Source organism: Helobdella robusta, assembly GCF_000326865.2.
Source record: "Helobdella robusta unplaced genomic scaffold HELROscaffold_6, whole genome shotgun sequence".
In the NCBI taxonomy this organism is placed as follows: domain Eukaryota; kingdom Metazoa; phylum Annelida; class Clitellata; order Rhynchobdellida; family Glossiphoniidae; genus Helobdella; species Helobdella robusta.
Genome location: NW_008705330.1, coordinates 63,475 through 84,142, shown reverse-complemented (window position 1 = coordinate 84,142; position 20,668 = coordinate 63,475). Strand labels below are relative to the sequence as shown.

The 20,668-nt window shown below is 31.9% G+C and overlaps 3 protein-coding genes across 3 annotated transcripts; 1 reads left to right on the top strand and 2 right to left on the bottom strand.

Moving 5' to 3' along the window:
• Positions 1-4,001: 4,001 nt before the first annotated feature.
• HELRODRAFT_163935 (hypothetical protein) lies at positions 4,002-6,918 on the top strand (the record flags this gene model as incomplete). The annotated part of the gene is made up of 4 exons (XM_009029027.1): positions 4,002-4,070; positions 4,399-4,631; positions 6,083-6,147; positions 6,848-6,918. 4 exons carry the CDS (start codon positions 4,002-4,004, stop codon positions 6,916-6,918), a joined length of 438 nt encoding a protein of 145 aa, XP_009027275.1.
• Positions 6,919-8,768: 1,850 nt separating this feature from the next.
• Positions 8,769-15,361, bottom strand: HELRODRAFT_189361 (hypothetical protein). Its single transcript, XM_009029026.1, has 9 exons — positions 15,208-15,361; positions 14,579-14,882; positions 14,322-14,460; positions 13,966-14,090; positions 13,643-13,852; positions 11,200-11,309; positions 10,834-10,979; positions 9,345-10,068; positions 8,769-9,318 (listed from the first exon to the last, which is right to left on the bottom strand). The coding sequence occupies exons 2-7, from the start codon at positions 14,843-14,845 to the stop codon at positions 10,841-10,843; spliced, it is 990 nt and encodes a 329-aa protein (XP_009027274.1). The 5' UTR covers positions 14,846-14,882; positions 15,208-15,361; the 3' UTR covers positions 8,769-9,318; positions 9,345-10,068; positions 10,834-10,840.
• A 1,621-nt stretch (positions 15,362-16,982) lies between these two features.
• Positions 16,983-20,038, bottom strand: HELRODRAFT_185098 (hypothetical protein). Its single transcript, XM_009029025.1, has 6 exons — positions 19,749-20,038; positions 19,297-19,369; positions 19,049-19,129; positions 18,761-18,882; positions 18,120-18,223; positions 16,983-17,381 (listed from the first exon to the last, which is right to left on the bottom strand). Exons 1-6 carry the CDS (start codon positions 19,813-19,815, stop codon positions 17,244-17,246), a joined length of 585 nt encoding a protein of 194 aa, XP_009027273.1. The 5' UTR covers positions 19,816-20,038; the 3' UTR covers positions 16,983-17,243.
• Positions 20,039-20,668: the final 630 nt, after the last annotated feature.

Sequence of the window (20,668 nt, the reverse complement as noted above, 5' to 3'; positions counted from 1 at the left end):
GTCACGTGTTCGCTGCTCCCACCAGCCACGGCAGCAGGCCTTTTCAATTGATTTTTCTTCTTCAAGGAATTCTTTCGAATTACGGAGCGGTTAGGAGGAGAATGGATTGTTCTAGTAACATTGGGCATTTGTTAGATCTGCTGCGTTAGGAATCATCTGCATTTGTTTTTGTTTTCTTCATTTTTTCAGTATTAATTATTTTTTTAGAAAAAAAAACTTGAAAAATGTTTTTTACGAATAAAGCACATCCGCAGATACTTTAAAATTTAAAATTAAGTAAAAATTATCTAGCTATTTATTTAATTTTATTTATTCAATATTATATTTGTTTATCCGTTCAATTCACTCCTAAAACCAGTTCTCAGAGGATAATTAAATAAACACAAAAAATTTGAATAAACATTGCACTACAGACAGATCATGACAATACAATTGTAACAAACCGCGCACACACACACACCACACACACACACAAACCAGCCCATGACACAAAAAAAAAGAAAAGAAAGGGATTAACACACACACACACACACAAATATATATAAATATATATATAATAATTCCTAATCCTAAAGATGTTTTCTTTGCAATTTCTGTATTATGTCCTTTCCAACTCGTGTTGCTGGAAACTACTACACCCAAAAAACTTGATAGATGTTACATTTGGTGTCAAAACGCCATTTAAATAAACTTCAATATTGTGTAGATTGTAACAATTTTGGACCAAATAATAAGCATTTCGTCTTTGAAGTGTTAACGCTTAAACCATTTAAAAACATCCACAAAGAAACAGTTTCTAACTCCGCATTTTGTAGATCAACCCAATTAGCTAATGATTTTTCAGTAAATAAAATTGTCGTGTCACCTGCGTATGAGATAAACTTTAACATGTTAGATGAAGCAGTTTGATCGTTAATGGGCAAATTAAACAATAAGAGTCCCAGGATTGATCCTTGCGTTACTCCGTTTGCGACTGATGACAGTGAGGACCTGCAACCACCCAGTGAGGCATATTGTGTTCTTCCAAGCAGATGACTTGAGAACCAGTCGCATAAAACACCCCTAACGCCTGCACTGTACAGTTTATATAATAATAAGTCGAAAACACCTGTAGCAAAAGCACCAGAGTTGATATTTTCCACAACCACTTGACATAAATTTAAATCTGCTAATTCAGTTGAGCTATCTTTGCGAAAACCAAGTTGATTTTGACAAATTATATAATTATCGTTGAAAAAAATTGTTTAACGTGTATGGACAAAGTTTTCAATAATTTTAGAAAGAGTGGATACTAAGGAGATCGGTCGGTAGTTTGATAAATTATATATATATATGTGTGTGTGTGTGTGTGTGTGTGTGAGTGTGTGTGTGTGTGTGTTTGTGTGTGTACAAATAAAAAAAACGTAATATTGTATCAATATATTCAAATATATTCATAAAAGTTTATAAGTTTATGTAAGTCAAATCGTGGAAATGTATATAAAAAAAACGAAACAGGCAAGCTTTGAGCGGCAGAACAGAACATCTGTGAAAGCAAGCATTGAGCAAACAACATCCCGCAAGAATTCATATGTAAGGAATTGTTGTAAATCAAGCATACCAATACAACCTCGCTACAATGTGATGAAAAACATATCGAAATCAACGAAAATGTCACAAAAAATTCCGCTTTAGTCCTCTCTTTCTAATAAAGTGAACATCAAGAGCGGCGTGCTTCTGAAAACTGCAGAAATTTACTGCACCGAAACGTTCCAGCCGACACAATGTGTGAAATTGAATTTAACGAACATCGTAATTCACGCAATGAAGCAGGCACATTAATGAGAAATAAGAGCTGACGCAGGGCGAAACGTGGAGAGAGATGGTGAGAAACAATTACATTAGTTGGCAGGTCAGAGTTCAACATGAAACTCCATGAAACATTTCGTATGCATGAAGTTGGTGAACGCTTGTAATACTTGGTTGCTCTTTTGAAAGTTTTATTTTGCAGATTCTCAAAACATTTCCAAAATCAATTTATTAAGTCAGTTCATTTTGATTGTTTATTTTTTGTTTATCCGTTATTTTTCCATCTTAACGCAGAATTTGGGAGAACAGCAAATAGTTTTAAATATTTAACATTCAATAAACTGGACATTTAAAAAAACAAAATTTTTAATTAAAAGAAATATCCCAGATAGCAATTTTCTTTTTCAGCTCGTTTTAATTTTTGCGTGCGTGCTTCAAGCTGCAAATATAAAAAACATGAAAAATTGACAGGCCTCGCAATCTTCAGTCATTCTATTTTAATTTTTCGCTGACAGCTTTTTCAAATTTGTAATTCCGTCATCATCATCCGTTATCAACATCGACATTTTTATGCCAAATTCAACTTATGAGAATCCTATATTTTTATTTATTTTAAAGTTTATTGCAATGTTTAGCCCTGAATAACAACTGCATTTACTTTTTCAAGTTTTTATTTGTAAAAAATATTAAAAGGCAAAAAACTGTTTCTGTTATTTTTGAACAAAAGCTCAACGATTGAAAGTTGTATTGTATTTGTTATGATGAGATTATGTATTTGCCCAAATGTGCTGCATATTTTCAATGGCATCATACAAAAAATTTATGTAACATGTTTACATTGCAACATTTAACACCCAGCAACCTAGCGCACAAATTAAGTTGCAAACGTCAAGAGATATGTAAAATCTAAATATCTCTAATTTCTACGACCAGCGGAAAGTAAGCCTAATGATGATCGTCAACAGCAGTTCCAAGCCATAAATATGCAACACTGAATCGCAGTCATCTTCACCTCCAGTTAACAATCCGTCCCGTCACAATTGCTACCCAACAATTTAATGGTACACCACCACCAGCACACAGGAGCAACCACCTTCATACAGGCCACAACATCCTGCGATAACAAATGTCCAATTTGAACAAACGTTGTTAACCGCCTCCGGCTCCCGATTCTGAAATCATTTTTATACTTTCATTATAACTCTTCAGAAAGTACCAGATACTCTACACAAGCCGTTTTTGCAAATTTTATTTAAAATTAGTAAAGTGTAACTTCTTCTTTGTTGATATAATAAGTAAACGTAATATATTATATTATATTATTATTATAAGGCCTGGGCACTAGTCCTTTGCCCCAACTAAAAAAAATATAATAGTATGGAAAGAACGATTTCAAAATGAAACAACTAGGATAAAATATTAAGATAAAAATTATTTTTCAATTTTTCACCGATGCAAAATAACTATACAATACCTATCTAAAAACATATCTATATTAACGTTTAATAAATACTAAAAAATAGTGATTAATTTTATGTAGTTCTGTTTTGAACTGGAACCACTAACTTTAACACTTTACCATTTACAGATTTAGTGATTTATTTGATGAATTGCTATGAAAAATGTCTGAATTCATTAATTAACCTTCAATTTCCGTTGAGCGCATTTTCGAAACACATTTATATTGGTCAAAATAAGTCAAATTGAACAGATTACAAATGTGTTTTTGCTTGAAATCAATGGAAATTCATCAAATCGTATTCTCAACTTGATACTAACGATGGTATTACAAATAATTAACAATAAAGATAAAATATAAAAAGTACGGACAATCACTGAACACTTGCAGAAAATTCCAGAATGTTGCAATAAATCGCCACATTTTCGTTGATTAGCAGACTGTACCTTTTAAAGGTAGGTCACCACTGAAGCAGTACATTCTATACACTCACACAAGTGGCTAGTGGTGTAAGTACAAACTGTTTTTGCTAGCAGATATTAGTGGTCTTACACATTACATTGCCGTATAAAAAGTGAGATTGAACTCTAACCATATTTCAAACACCTTGGTACATCGGCTAACATATTGTTCATGAGTCAGCAAAAATTCTGCGCCATTCAATAAGCCATTTAGTATTTTAAGCTGGTTTGCTAACCAGCCTCTAATAACTGAGCTTAATAATTATTGCAAATATTCATTATAAACATGAACAATGCAGTTAAATTGCATCAACCACAAAAAACGATTAGTGATAAAACATTATAATGAGAAAAAGTTGTGGGTCAGATAAAAAGGATGCACCAATGGGATAACTTTTAGGGTTTTAAAATTGTTTGACAACCATTCTGTTATAATAGGAACCAAATTTACAACGTCAAAACTAGCTAAAGATGTTTGAAAGTGGAATCGGAAAGAAAAAAAGAAAATAAATGTTACATGCCCAGACGCAATAAATAAATACAACAAATTCCTGTATGGAATCGATACACTCAATTCATTAAACTCATATTATCAAGTTTTTTCAAATAAAAAAATACTGTCTGTTTTTTTATGTTACTGACATTGCCAACGTCTCCTCACGGCTGCTGTACTTATTACGAATTCCACAGATGCCAATGATAGCCTTCAGCGCCAGTTTTGAAGGTCTTTGTAAGCTTAAAACATGTATCAAGCAAAAAAATGGAAGGCTGCCATTTAAATGGAGTATTAAATTCAAACCTCGCGACGTCGTAGGTCTTGAAGCAGTTCATGCAAAAAGCACTGATGGCATCTGCCTGAAAGGCAGCGTTTTAAAATGCCGAATTGCAGAGAAGTTTCCCAAGTACAATGCTCAACATGCAAAGTACATTTATGCTTGAGACAAAATGCTAACTGCTTCACAAGTTTTCTGAGTGCATGAAGTTGTAAAATCTAAAAACTAGCTCATAGTGTGTTAAATATATAATAGGAATCAAATTGTTGTGACTAAATTATAATACATGCAGTTTTGAGATTATAATAGTTGTTGAAAACAAAACAAGAAACTATTCAGAGAAATGAAAAACAAAGGAAATTGTTGAATGACAAATGAAGTAACAAAAAACGTAATCACAACGAATAATAAAGCAGTGTTTGTCTACCCAATCTAAGATTTTAGTAGAGAACGAATTTGTGTCTCGCACTTTTGGCCGAAACAGAAACTGTTCAATAACATTAAAATTATGGAACAGTTAACATGCTATAGAACTTTTTTTAACTTTAACTTTTAGTTATGATGCGATATTACAAAATCAAATGGCAAGTTTTTTCATGAAAGGAATTTTTAAACAATAAATAACAAATCAAGATTAATAATAGAGAAATGAACCTGAAAATGAAGTGATGTTGAAGCTGGTTTCAATTTATTGATTTTACTAAAAAATTAATACAAAGTAAGATGTAAGTTTACGAAACATTACAAACTTTATAAAAAAAAATTAGCAATAAATAAAACAGATGAAATAAACGCGCCATGTAGAAAATAAAAGTAGAAAACGACGCTCCTTGAATGAGCACATACTGACCATAGAACCTTTTGCATATTCATGCATTGCCTATATCTGCATAAACTTTTTACACGTGCGTAAATATTTATTTTTGTACGAACTGTTTTGACGTGAAGTAAATTTCTCTGAAATATCGGTAAATTTCTGTTTTCAACAAAATGCATTTTATAAAATTAATGTTTATAAGTTAACAAGTTATTTTATTTTTGGAAATATTGAACGTGCAATTATAAGTTCAACAAATTGAATTTAAACAAATAAAAAATATTATGATCAACACAATAAAGAAGATAAGTGTAGCGGTTTATTTTTAATAACTCACAATTATTTAAGTAAGCCCGGGAGCGTTGGCAGGGCCAAAATCAAAACACTACACGAAATGTACAATTCCCTACCTCAGTGAAGTTAACGGATTCAACCAACCATTAAGCACTTTATAATGCCCATAAAAAAATTTTGTTATGGATTTATACATTAAAAACTCAATCGCTAATATAGTTACTTGCAAATATTTAACGAGAACAATTCCTGCCGACTTAGCAGCGAGGTAAATGAAAGGTTGGATTCCTTACACAGCATACTGTAAGCGTAATTATTGTTGTTTCTGACCGAGAATGTTTTAGTGAATTTGTAATTTACTTTTTCTTAGATTCTCAATGCTGTGGTAAGGGATCTGTAATGAATATGTTGGGAGAAGACTGCAAAAAAGGCTTCTTTTCAAATCTTTAAACATCATAGTTTAATTTTAATAACCATAACCTGAATTTAGCTCTTCCAAACAGAATCTAGTGTCTGTGACTGGTTTGATTGTTCAAGTTTTCTTCCATGCTTCAGGTCAGTAGCGTTTGTCTGATTTGGACTTGTTGGTCGTAAAAACGAGTTAGTCAAAACAATTAACTTGATGCCATTGAGAACTTTAAAAGTGCAACAACACAAAAAAATGCTTCTGAACATTTGTGAATCTAGACAACTTTGACAGAGGGGGCTACAACTTTGAAAATGTTCAAATTTTTACGGGAGGCCATAATTTTCACGGCGAAGCCAAAATTTTTGGTAGTGTAGCTAAAGACCATTTATTTGCTTATCACGCCCAATTTTGGGTTAATTTTCTACCGAAAACAGTCCTTTTTCTGACTTTTATTAAAAAACTGCTTTTCTAGATCCGCCACTGCTTTTATTTAGATATACGACTGTCGCTACTGAATGCTCCTTCCTTAAATTTGTTTTACATTTCTCGTGTGTTTTCCGTTGTTTACTGGTGACTATTTTTAGACAAAAATAGATTATGTACATTTTTGAAAATTAAGACGAAGGTGCCGACATGCTTTGCAGTCTTTGACGACAGTACCATCGGCGAGCCACTTATGTCAATAATTTTTTGATTGTTATTTTCATAAATAATCTGTAAACTGTTCCAGTTGAATTTTTAAGGCAAATGTTATTAAGGAGTTTATTAAAAGAGAAAGAAAGCATAAAGTAGTCTTCGGCATTGCGGACACTTTTATTTCATCACGTGATAACTTTCAAAATTAAGGGAAGTTTGTTGGAAGAGAAGATGAAAAGTTTTGGAGGGTAGGGGGTGAGGTGGGTGGACACAGCACTTAAGCGTCGCATAATAAATCGGTTAAGCCATGAATACTCAACAACGGAGCGATTTAAACTTAAAGTTTACGACTAATATCACATAGCGGTAAAATTTAAGAAAAAAATTTAGCGAAATTTCTGCGATTTTTTCAAACCATTGGTATTTGGAGGATAAGATTTCCAAAAAGATATTAATTTTCTACAGTTAAAACACATTTAGATATCCCAACAAAATAGAAATAATTACAAAAAACGTGCGTATCCAATGCTGAAGATTTTAAAAACCATCATCGCCGGTCTTCCACTTTGTATCTGCATGCTATTTAAAGTAAATTTGATGCACGAGACAGAGAGTTACACGGAAACAATTCTATGTGCAAAACGATTTATTACCGATAATTTAACAGTGATGATCCGCCGCTGATAGCAATGCATGCAAATTAATTTCAATGAATGAAACGACAAAGTGTTAATATCAAATTTTAATTCGCATTGGTCATCTTCCATTCAAGAAATTAGTACAATTATAACGGGGTTATGTTGCGTTTACCTTCAAATAACTGACGAGACTAAATGGAAATACAAGTCAATGTTGGATGTTTCTAAAATAGAAGAAATGAACGGAATATATGGCATTTTTCACGCACAAATGAAATCAACAGGAATCATCTGATGTTATATAATACAATCGTTCTTTGGATTAGCATATTATATATAAATTAAAAAAACTGATACTTAATAATTAGATAAACTACATTGTCTGAACCACTTTAAGATTTGAGATGATTGATCAATGAACAAATTTAAAATTATAATCAAGGTTATAAACAATTGATTGTAATTAAACTACAAAAACGTTTAGAATCATAAAAAAAATAAATGATCGAATGAATGAAAGAGTGAATGAATAGACAATCAATCAAAAAACGAACAAATGATGAACACACGACAATACTGATCACGTAAGTAACTTGATACAATTTTTTCAATTATTACAAAAACTTCTTTGAACGTCATCATCGAATATTCTGGTGCCAAAGTTAAAATAAATGTAATGAACAACCAAAAAATCTGAAAAAAATGAAACATTTGGGTCCAGCTTTAATACGTTAATATAAACAATAACGTGCGTTTGTTGTACAATTATGTTGCATTTTTATATTATATTATTATATATATATATATTCTATCATGCTTAAAATAAATAAAATTTTGGTTTTGAACTCAAGAAACTTGACGATGAAATGATTTACGATCTACCGTTAGAAAAATCGAAAAACTAAACAGGAAGCATGCTGTGATTTTCATCAATAATTGCATTTCTTACAGTCTTAATTCAATATACATATATAAGGAAAGTTATATATTAATATAATATATATACATATATTATATATAATATACACATATATTGGAAAACCATATTTTATACAGTATTGTATAAATTCTACCGAATTGTTGGCATTAATCAGTTTAAAGTTTGTTCTTTCAACTTTCCTTACTAAAATTTTCTGGAAATTGTTCAATTTATTGAAAATAAAAATATTATCCAAGTTCGTCATGGAAATGTAATGAAACTGTTGTTATCCAAATTCATCATGCAGATTGGCCTTATTTCGATTTTTCACAAATCATCTTCAGTGCAGGTTTGGTTTAAATATATTATATATATATCATATATATATTTAATTACTTATGTGTAGACAGAATGAATAAATTCAACATAACATTAAAGATAATTTATTAGCGAACATTATGTTAGCTGCGTCAGTCCGAGCATCGTTCACACGTGAGCAGCTCATCAAATGTTCGCCTCATAACAAAATTTATATATTAAATATGAAAACTTTAAAAAAAGAGCCTGAACATTTAATTCAAATTCGTTATTTTGTTTTTCAAAATCAGCGAAAAATAAAATAAAATATGAAACCAAAATAATAAAAAATTTGCACATATGGTCGATCATCAACGAAACTGTCATATATTAATAACAATACATAAAGATCATATCAGATTGAAATACAAACATTCATGGACGTATCAAAAGTAAAATGTGAGAAACATGATGAGTTTATTTATTTATAAATCTTTCGTATTGTCAGTTAACAAAACACTGATAAAATAGATGAAAATTTCAAAAAAAAAAACTCCCTAGAGAAGTTGAAATGAAGATTCAGCCCATGCTCACTGCGGATAACATAGCAGCACTGATTGGCACGCAACACCACACAACAACGTTACCTCAACTCAGACTGCTTCCTTAAATTACAGAGATATAGAGATGATCAGTGGAATAGACTTAATCACTTGGTGTGGGTGGATGTGTTGTAAAACAATGGAAACACGATTATTTCAACAGTTCGTTCGGGCAATAATTAATAGTATTATGTATTATTATCATTCGAACATCATCATCATCATCATTCAATCATTATCATCATCATCATTCAATCATTATCATCATCATCATCATTCAATCATTATCATCATCATCATTCAATCATCATCATCATTCAATTCTCATGAGAGCAATAAAATGAATAACTTGTCAAAACCCTTTTAGAAGTGATGTCAAGAAACTGAACACAAATGAAATAAAAACATTCATACAAAAAAATTTGAACATCATACAATCTATGCAATTTCAATTTGATACAAACTATGCTGATTGGAGGCTTGAGATATTTCTTCTTCACTTCTTCAAACACATTTAATCAAAAAAAAAACTTCAAAATTATTCACCAAAAATTCAAAAATATTTGCCAAAAGCAACTGATGACTGACTATATCTCTAACGTTCAAGTTTGAAAAAATTACAAATTTGAAAAACTTACAAAACCGTGTAAAAAACAAACAAACAAAAATACAAAAGAATATCAGAGAGGGCTCCGTTTGAAATATGAGGACTGCGATGATGATGATGATGTTGACGATGATGAGAACGACGATGATGATGGTGGTGGTGGTGATGATGTTACTCTGGCAATGCTGTGTCGTCGGTCTGTTGACAAACTTTGAGTGAGATGATGATGCGGTGACGAAGGGAATGACGATGACGATGACGTCATCACTCTGTTGGGGCCTCCCTTCGCTGATGCTGATATTGATGTCCGCGATGACAGAGAAGATGACGATGGTGACGATTTTAATGAGGTTAACAAATTTCGGAAACTGAAAAGTGAATAAATAAAAAAAGTGAATCGATTTAAAAAAAAAAATGAATATAACTAGATGAAAAATTAAACAAAATTAATTAAAAACAGCAAAAAGGTAAACTTAAAACTGTAAACTAAAAAAAAACAATGAATTTTAAATGCTTGTCAAAGAAAATAAACAATTAAAAATAAAAAGTCGCGAAGAACTATGGAGCCAGAAAATACTGATGTGTATAATGGATATAACATGAAGCATGTCTTAAGTCGCTGAACATTTATCAGTTAGGATGAATTGATATTCTTATTCGCCTTATTTGGGGTTATCATCATCACAGATACTTTTGCCATTGGACAGGTTGTTGCTATTATTAATACTATTATTATTGTTGTCGTTGCTGTTGTTTTTGTTGTTGTTATGTTCCTTTCTTTGTTCGAGAATGGTAATGAAGTGAGTGAACCTTAAAGATAGCAGAGAGAAGAATTAATTGGTTGACGGCAATAATTGTCATCCAACCAATCAGAAGATCATGCAAAACGTCCAGTATATGATTGAGTACAGTACAATGTTAAATTTGCATATTGAAATAAAATGGAATGTTTAAAGAAACCTGTATCACAAACAAATGAATGGTCATTGAATGGCCAGTGGGTGGTCAATGATGGTCAGTGAACGGTCAGTGAATGGTCCGTTGGTAGTCAGTGAATAGTCAGTGGTTGGTCAGTAAATGGTTAGCGGGTTGCCAGTAAATAGTCAGTGAATGGTCAGTGGATGGTCACTTACAATCTCCTTATGCCGGACTGCTTCTTGAACCTCTCTGGGAACAACTTCTCATCAGGCTCCCTGTTGATTGGACCCTGCACTGGAGCATCGTCATCATGACCATCGTCGTCGTCGTTGGTGGTGGTGGTAGATGTGTCGTTGTTTTCGTTTGATCTTTTTGTTGTCGTTAGTTGTTGTCACATTAATCAATTAAATAATAACTTTACAGCAACGACAATGAACAAGAGATATAACAAAACGCACCAACAAACTACACACAAATGTTTGACAAATTTTGAAAACATGTAGAAAATTATAAAAATATTTATATGACGTAGAGACGTGCATGTAGAAATGTGAAGATGACGTAGCAATGAGCCGACCAACCTCTGAAGTTTGAGGAGGTGAAGTTCTTCTTGGAGGGCGTGCACCTTAATTATCAGGTCGTCTCTCTCTCTCACCACTGACTCATACTCAAATACACTCATCCTCTCCAACTGTCAGCATAAAAAATTTCATAAAATCTTCATCAATAACACTGAACAAAAAAAAACTTTTTTGCGGATATCTTGGCACACAGTAATCTATCAAAGTAAATTTAAACATGCTGATTTCAAATATTCAAACCGTTTTTTTCTATCAGGTCCGTTTTGGAAATAACTCAAATTTTGAATTTTGAATTTTACACATAATAGATTTATTATTCACGCAAAACTTTTATTCAAATGATATTTTAACATGAGTTTTTAATATAAACCTGAACATGGCTTTGAATACTAAAATAATAATACTTATATGATAATAGAAATTTAATTCTAAGTCTAATTTATGTAAAAGTTTGTTAAACTTGTTTATGGTGTAAATTTCTAGGCTGTGGACATTCTCTTGTATTGATGAATTGACAAATCATGTGGAAGGATCCAACGACAGTCTACCAACATTGCTGCCCTCCATCAATTTGATAGCGTGACTCCACCAAAATGCCTTGGTGGAAGCGCTCGCCATGTTCGTCACTTATCGCACCTAGATTTTCTGGGAAGAAGTCTAGATGGAAATGGAGCGAATGAATTTTCAGAGACAAATTATACCCAAGATCTTTGCAGGCACTAATGCATTTTTTTACAATATCCACTAAGTTGGCACTTTTCTTATTTCTAAGAAAATTAAATACAACTGCCTCTTTTATTTGGACTAAGCAAAATCTTCAGTGTTCATCAGCTATCATTTCTCTTATTTGTGGGCCGATGAATACACCCTCTTTTACCTTGGCATAACTAAATCCTGGAAACATGTTGTGCAAGTACTGAAATGCATCTCTAATTTTTTGACAAAATTTTTCATAAACCCAACTTTATATGAAGTGGTGGCATAAGAAATTGTCAAGGTCAACCAACGGTGGATGTTGAACATTTTTATGAGCAGAATAGCCGACTGGTATAGATGCATATGTTTCCATTATGCAACGATACTGCCTTCAATTTTAACAAGTCTTTGACAAGTCGATGAACAGTCGCCATTCTTTAACAATATGTTTACCTCCCAGATGCGACATAAGGCCATCCACATCTGTGCAGAAGCAAATACTATCGCTCATTTTAAAGTACTGAACAAGAATTTTATGCCTGCGACGAAATTCACTGTTGCTGTATTCGGACCAAGGAAGTTAAACTCCTTCAAACGTGAACCAAGCAGCTCTGCTTGGGCTTTTGTTAGTGACCTCTTACAAGATCACAAAGTTCAGCATAGTTAATCAAATGATGTTCATCTGTGGCACCATTGTCTGAATCACCGGCAGAAAACGAAACATCACTTCTTTCATGCATATCTTCCTCAATGGTGAAGGTGGCAGGCAATTTGCGGTATTGGACAAGCTACAGGTTATGTGCAATTGATTTTGAAGCAGACGGAACGTCTGGATATCCAACAGATAAACGAATTTTGTATTTAATTCTGCTAACCATTTCCAAACAGAAATAACAATCTGTTAAGTGATTGCTTTGTTCACGCCATACCATAGGTACTCCAAATGCTATGCGATTGTTTCTCTTTGCATTCCTGACCCAACCACGCAGGCTGCATGAACACATCAAACAAATGAACTTTCGTGTCCAAGACTTACCACTATCTACCTTTGAATCTAAACACAATTCGTATGCTTTTTTTAGTAACGGCGTGAAATCTTCCGATGAGAGTTGTCTGTCACAAGACCGCACACATAGCAAAACCGATCAGGTGAATTTGCACATCCTCTGGTCGCCATATTTTTAAAAAAATAACCAGAATATCTAATCCAAGTTATATATTGCAGTTCACAAACTTATCTGCACACTGATTTGAATTAGCATGGGTTATAAAATATGACGTCATCAAATCAGACATCATCTCTTAAAAAATAATTCATCTGATAATACAAAACTCACGTATTACAAATAAATTGTTACACATTCTTATATATTATATATACATATTAATAGAAAATTCTTAAGTAATTTATATAAACATATATAGGGATTATAAAAATACACTCATGACGATAAATAAAATTTAATAAAATGATCATGTACTAGTCAACAGTCTTCTTCTTCAAGCAAACTTAATTTTACAATATCTCAACAATTTGACATGATAGAGCAAAACGGTTTTCAAATTTGAAATCATCATAAAATTCTGTTTATGAAACAATCAATGACATTTAAGATATCTACAACTTGTTTTTTTAGTGTAATTCCATAAAGGACAGGACAAAACATTAGAAGACATTCAGAAAACTTCAATAAAGCTCAGACATGCAATAATTTGATGCTAGCAAGTAATGCTCATGAACACAAACTTCAGCTTGTTGTTCACTGTTCCAACCGACAGATTCCTCAAGTCTCTTCATTTTCTCCTGTAACATCTTCACGAACCTGTCCCGCTCGTTCAGCTGCGACAAGAGAAGAGACTTTTCGAAGATGGTGTTCTGTGCTATCTTCTCCATCTGTGATGTCTTGCGGTTGCAATCACTGTTCTGACGAAACAGATGTCTCACCTTTGACTCCAACTTTCAGGAACATTTAAAACATGAACAATATTGTTTGGAAACATTTTAGAAAAAATTTGTTCAAAAACATCAGAATACAAAAAATGAAATATAATTTGAATTAAAACTTGTACCATTTCAGCATTGCTTGTCTGTTCGTCCAAATTTTTATCCAAGTTTTTTAATTCATCACGCTGCTTCTGAATTATCAGTTTCAAATTCTCAATTTCTCCTTGCAACTCTGCTTGCTCATCAACCACTGAAGTGAATTTTATTTTAAAAGTTTTAAGCAACAGCAGCAGACATTCTCAGCCCATTTCGTCATTTAAACACAAGAACATTTGAAAGTCAAATTTGTTTTGTTTTAAATCTGTAACCATATTAGACATTTAATGGCTTGAAGACCTCTTCTCAAAAATTGTTCAAAAAAAATCTTATAATATTTTCAAAAAACAACCAATTACATTATTAACACAAAAACTCAACCAACACTCAATATGTAAAGACTCGTTGATTTTATTTTGAACAATAATAGAATTCAGTCTCTGGTTTTCTTCTTGCAACTTGTTGATAAGATCCTGCTGATTCTGTGCATCTTTTTTCCATCTTTCCTCAATTTGTTCTAGCTCCTATAAGATGTTTATAAGCAATAATTATTTATATTGTTATTTTCAAATTTTTAAACAAATCAAAATTTAAAATTCAAGTTTTTAAAAGTTTAAACTTAAAAAAAATTAGGTATAAAACCATTTCATATTTCAATTTTTCTTCAGCTTTCAATTTTTTTTCCATTTGCAGACGTTCAACTGTAAACTTTAATTCAGAAACTTCTGCATTTTCACATTCCAGCCTGGCAGTCATTTCTTCAAGACATTCGAGAGCCCTGATAACTGGTGGCATGAGTTCGATGACGTAGTCCATTCCAGACTTGTCTATCATTTTCTCAAACTGGTTACCAATTTTGGCTGCCATTTCGTAGACATCCACGGTGGTCAGGTTGGTCACTGAGGCCATAGAACCATCCGGCCTCAGAATAAAAGTCAGATTGAAACTAAGAAGTTTTTAATAATTTAATAATTTAATTTAACTTTTATTTAAATTTTAACATTTTATTTTTAAACTTGGCAACTTGACTTGATGCTTTTATTTCATAAGTTGCTAAGAATATGACAATTTGAGTTTTTATCAAATTTATACAAAATACACACAAACAAAATATAAATAAAATACTAACTAATAAATAACTGATTACTGAACTAAACTGAAGTTTAAAAAATTAAAATTTATTTTATTTTTATCTTTGATAAGCATATGGTTATCAATATGATTATCATTATGATTATCATTATCATTATAATCATTGCAACTCAACTTACCTTCTTTTTTTACTTTAAGTTTCAATTTAATATACTTTCAGCATTAAATTTGACACGCTGATTTTAAATTTTTGCTAGAAATAAAAAACTACTTTATCAAATTTTAAAAAGTAAAAATTAAATAAAATAATCCCAAAAAAATAAAATAACAAATTAAGTAAATCACATCGCCAGCATTGGTCATACGGAGATTTTTTTCTAAACATAAACATAAACAAATGTCTGGAAATGGACGGGTTCCCGTATAATTATATAAATATTATTTTATTTATTTTATTTTAATTGTTATTTTAAATATTCTTAGACATATACCATATTATATATAAAATATATAGTTTGGTTGCACACAGTTGTACTTTTCACTAAACTTTCTTACACATCAGCACATCCCAAATTCCTACAACGTTAGACTCAGTGTACCTTTGGTGGGCCAGACTTTCCATGAAGACAGTAACAACGTTACTTATCTTGACAAAAAAACTGCATGTAAACGAAGGCACGGTACGTCTACAACCACTTGCAAAGTTTGATATCGTATATGGTGATCGTGAGAGAACTTCAGTTGCTAATGATGGAAGAGCTTGTAAAGCTTGTTGATGAAAGTGGAAGTTTTTTGATAAAAGCGATCGGGAGAAAGAGTTGGGTCGTTTACGACGACAGCAGATAATTTCAAATGAATCTAAAGTTGTGACAATTATAAAAAATCAAAAATTTGGAAAACGTTATTATTTTACGCCTAACAATTAAATTGATAATAATAATTGAATAAATAAAAATTACTATTGTTACAGGTGGTACATGCAAAGTGGGGTGATAGTTTCATGTACATACAATATGTTACTTAACATTCGTGCTACTTAAAATAAAACTCAGGATATACTATAATAATTGTAAGACATCACAATTGGTCTTTAAGAACAATTGAGCTCCTAAGATGATTCTACTTTAAAGAGTAATCATGTAATATATGAATTTAAATGCCCTATTGACCAATGTGCGAGTCGACAACATTTGTATATTGGTGTTACGACCACTTCACCATCAAGACGTCTCAAAGCATACACAAAGAAGAGTCATCAAATCTCACTTGCAATCAACACATGCAACACCAATAACCTGCCAAATTCTTGACAACAACACAAAAATAATTTTTCAAAATACCAACACAATACATTTAAAAATTGCAGAAACTGCCCTAATCACATAACTAGAATAAGCCCTAATATATATCATAAAAACCCCAAATAAACATCTAACAAAGAATGATAACATCATTACCAACTCGACGCTTTAATACTTACTTCAATAACAATTAAGAACAAAGGAATGATAACAACAAAAATGAAGAATACGACACTAACTAATAAACTTTTCTAAAGAACTTTGCTTTATTTAAAGAAACTATATAAACAAAATTTGCATCAATCCCATCCATCATTCCCAATTCTCGTCAAGTGACTCATCCCTACTCTTGAAATCCCCGTTATCGAAAATCTTAACTTGCCAATTTCATGGAAATGTCTATTCTAGTTTTCTACTGTGTAATATGTTCAATTGCAACTGACATATGCTCAAGGCGCAACAACAAAGACGCATGTTAAATCAACGCGCCACCACAATGCCTCCTGACGTGGCACTCCACACTCTGCTGAACCAAGTTTCAGTAAACAGCTTCACTTCAAGGTATTATTAATTCAAGCATTTCTAAATAAAATGGTTACGTTCAACAATTCCTTACAAATATTACATTTCGGTTTTCAAATGAAAATGTTTTTCACATAAATATTTTATTTTACCAAAAGTATTAAGATTAAAAATAATTGTTACAAAATATTACCAAAGATATGCCAATCGTCATTGTACAAAATATAAAAATTAATTTATAATGAAAATAATTGTTTCAAAAAAAGGGCAATAAACGTTCATTCAAGTTGCAAACGAATTTCACGAGCACGCTTTTGAAAAAAATCAAAATTAAGCAAATTTTATAATTCAAAGTTGAAAAACTTTTTAAACAAATTTAGCCTTAAAAAAAGTTATGTAAGTAGAAATCTCAGACTGAATTTTTCTTCAATAGGTATATGCTGGACCATTTGAACGAACTCCTCGTAGCTGACCATGCCGTCTTCGTCCTCGTCCACTTCCAGGATTGCCCTCTCTACGATGCTGCACAGCTGCAATTTTTCGGAAATAATTAAGAAAACATTAATCATAACAAAAAAAATTATGTTATAATTACTAACGCAAATTCTCTCTCTCTCTCTCTTTCTCTCTTTTATTTATTGCCATTTAACCATGTAGATAGTTATAGTTTGAAATTTTATTTGTCACATGTATTGTTGAATATTACAATTCATTTTAAGTTTAACAGTAAAAAAACCTCGCTTCATCACCAGATATAGGTGTATTTATGTTTCTTTTAATTAATTTTTCGTTTCAATTTTATCATGCCATTGCTGCTCCAAGCCACGAAACTGCCGTCAACCAATTTGGGTAGTTTTAAATGCGCCTCAACAAATGAAAATTGTGAATTAAAACAGCTGCGTGCAGTCCAAAACGTACTCAAAAACTTTTTAGACACAAAATGGCGCATAATATTCGACAACACGCACACACCCACACACACACAGACATATATAAATATATATATATATATATATATATATAAATATATATACATATATATATACATATATATCACACACACAGACGTATATAAATATATATATACATATGTGTGTGTATTTGTGTGTGTGTGTGCGTGTGTGTGCGTGTGTGTATACAATTACAAATACATGTTTTTATTTAAGTTTTGATTCATTTTCACGATGTAATTCATGAATAATTTCTCCACGGATGACATAAAAATTTGAAAGAGTCAAAAATATTGAAAGAGTTGGAGTATCAGCAACCTCCTCCTCGCTTATGTTCACGTGGATCATCGACTTGACAGCATCGAACAGTTCGAATCTGGAGATCTTGCCATCCTTGTCCACATCCAACATCCTGAACATCACTGCATAATTTTAAAGTTATTCGCTACAATCCACTTGTTAAATAATTTCTATAATATGTGATATGGTTTTGAAAATTAAATTAACTGATCAGATGACTGATTGAATGGATGAAAAAAGAATTTTGATTGATTGATTGGTTTCTTGATTGGTTTCTTGATTGGTTGGTTGATTGATTGGTTGGTTGGTTGATTGATTGGTTGGTTGGTTGGTTGGTTGGTTGATTGGTTGATTGATTGATTGTTTGGTTGGTTGGTTGTTGGTTGATTGGTTGGTTGATTGATTGAATGATTGATTGATTGATTGATTGATTGATTGATTGATTGATTGATTGATTGATTGATTGATTGATTGATTGATTGATTGATTGATTGATTGATTGATTGATTGATTGATTGATTGATTGATTGATTGATTGATTGATTGATTGATTGATTGATTGATTGATTGATTGATTGATTGATTGATTGATTGATTGATTGATTGATTGATTGATTGATTGATTGATTGATTGATTGATTGATTGATTGAGATTGAACCTTTTGTTTTGGACTCTCTGCTGTTGGGTTGATCCGGCGGAGTTTTGTTTTCGACGGCAGGTCTGAATGCAGCCAAAGTTTTCAAAAACTTGGGAAAAGTTACGCCTGTCAGCGTTTCGTTGCTGTTGAATTTAGTAACGTTTAACGTGATTTTTAAATTTGGTTACAAGTATTGATTAAATTGTAAACACGTTCAAATACCAATAGATTTCTTATTTAAAAATTGTAACGATAAAGTTTTTTTCATTTCCATAGACGAATATCAATTAATTAATTAATCATGCTTACTTCTCCTCAAAAAATAACTGCAGTATCCGGTCCCGAAATGGATTTTTGTGGAAGTGTCCCACTTTGAGAAAATCTTCTTGCCTGCGGAATAAAATTAATTAATTTTCAAAAATTTGTAAGCATTTTGTGAAAAATCCAAAAGCATTAGATAAAAGTTTATCCGTCTAGCAATCTTAAAATAGCAATTTATTTGTTAAACATCTTAATTAAAAAATTAACAACGATGAGTGTAAACACGAACGACTCACTCGAGACAGCCAGCAGATCTTCGGTCGAGAATTTTGAACCGCAAGTACAACCTTAGAACCAGTGCTTTCGAAACTGAATCAGGTTCGCATGTTATTTATTTTCAGTCTTTAATTGAACGAATCAGAACTTGTGCTTATTGCAATTTGCAGCAGAAAGAATGATAACATGACACAGAATTATAGAGCATAACATTTTAATGCAAAAACTGACAAATGTTTTTTTGGTGCACTTTAATTTTAGTTGTAAAAAAATATATATTTTAAAATTAAAAACTGTCAAAATATTTTTAAACTGATGGTAATATTTAATAACAGAAAAAAGTTGTAGGATATTTAAAATATTCAAATTACACGTAAAAAACCATTTAATTTTGAGCAATTGAAATCTGTCGCGATTAAAAATTTAATAAAAATTAAAAAAGTTCTCGAGGAATTTAAAAAAATGAGCTTACACCCTGTCTCCTTGCAAATGTTGGACATCTCCTCGCTGGACAGAGGCATCGAGCTCGATAGTCCCATGTTTGTGGTTGTAATGTCACACGGTCGTTGTGACGATGAGATTGATTTTGTGTGTTTGTTGTGTTGTGTTTGTTGTTGTATATGTCGTTGTGTTTGTTGTTGGGTTGTGTGTTTGTTGTTGTTGTGTTATGTGTTTGTTATTGTGTTGTGCTTGTTGTTGTGTTATATTTTGATGATGTTTGATAAATTGCTCGCATTTACAAACAAACCGTTCAGTAAAATAGATAAAGTTTACGTTGAAAGCGAATTTACACAGTCAAGGTGAATGAAGTATATATAGAAAGAAAGGAACATCAAGCAACATACATCATGCATACAGACTTGATTATATATACACACACAACAAAACGCATTGGCTCAGCGTCCAAAATGCACATGATGGGATGAATATTATAAAATGCATAATTAGATGTTTTACAATACAGATATAATAGTTATTAAATCATCTAAAATAGCATAACAGCATAAAATCGAGTGATTTGGTTAAATGTAAACATTGTATAATTAAATTAATTAATTAAATTAATTAATTAATCAAGGTACGGCAGATTGCTCGCTTCATTCATCACACCTTCCATGTCGGTGCGTGTGGGGTGTCGTCCTGTCCTGCGCTGCGTGTACGTGCAATGTACGCTTGTCTCTGCGTGCCTATGTGATTGTGTCGGAATTGTGTATTCTCCTGTGTGTGTGTGTGTGTGTGTGTGTGTGTGTGTGTGTATAAATGTGTATCTGGTGGTATACATCTGCGTGAATGCATTTATATATGTGCTGTGTGCTTGTGTATACACTTCGACTGGGCTGGGTATGAGCGTGATGTAGAAATATTTTATTTGTTTAATAACATTTTCATTTC

Bases quoted from the DNA above. Each gene is read 5' to 3' on its own strand.
- HELRODRAFT_189361 (XM_009029026.1), bottom strand. From the start codon at position 14,845: ATGGCCTCAGTGACCAACCTGACCACCGTGGATGTCTACGAAATGGCA. The intron at 11,310-13,642 runs GTTTGTGTTCAT...TTATGCTGACAG, and splicing joins ACAGTGAACAACAAGCTGAA to TTGGAGAGGATGAGTGTATT. The intron at 10,980-11,199 runs GTTGGTCGGCTC...AAAAGATCAAAC, and splicing joins CACCTCCTCAAACTTCAGAG to GAAAACAACGACACATCTAC.
- HELRODRAFT_185098 (XM_009029025.1), bottom strand. From the start codon at position 19,815: ATGGGACTATCGAGCTCGATGCCTCTGTCCAGCGAGGAGATGTCCAAC. The intron at 19,370-19,748 runs GTAAGCTCATTT...AACCTGATTCAG, and splicing joins CATTTGCAAGGAGACAGGGT to TTTCGAAAGCACTGGTTCTA. The intron at 17,382-18,119 runs GTTGCTGATACT...GAAAAATTGCAG, and splicing joins TGAACATAAGCGAGGAGGAG to CTGTGCAGCATCGTAGAGAG.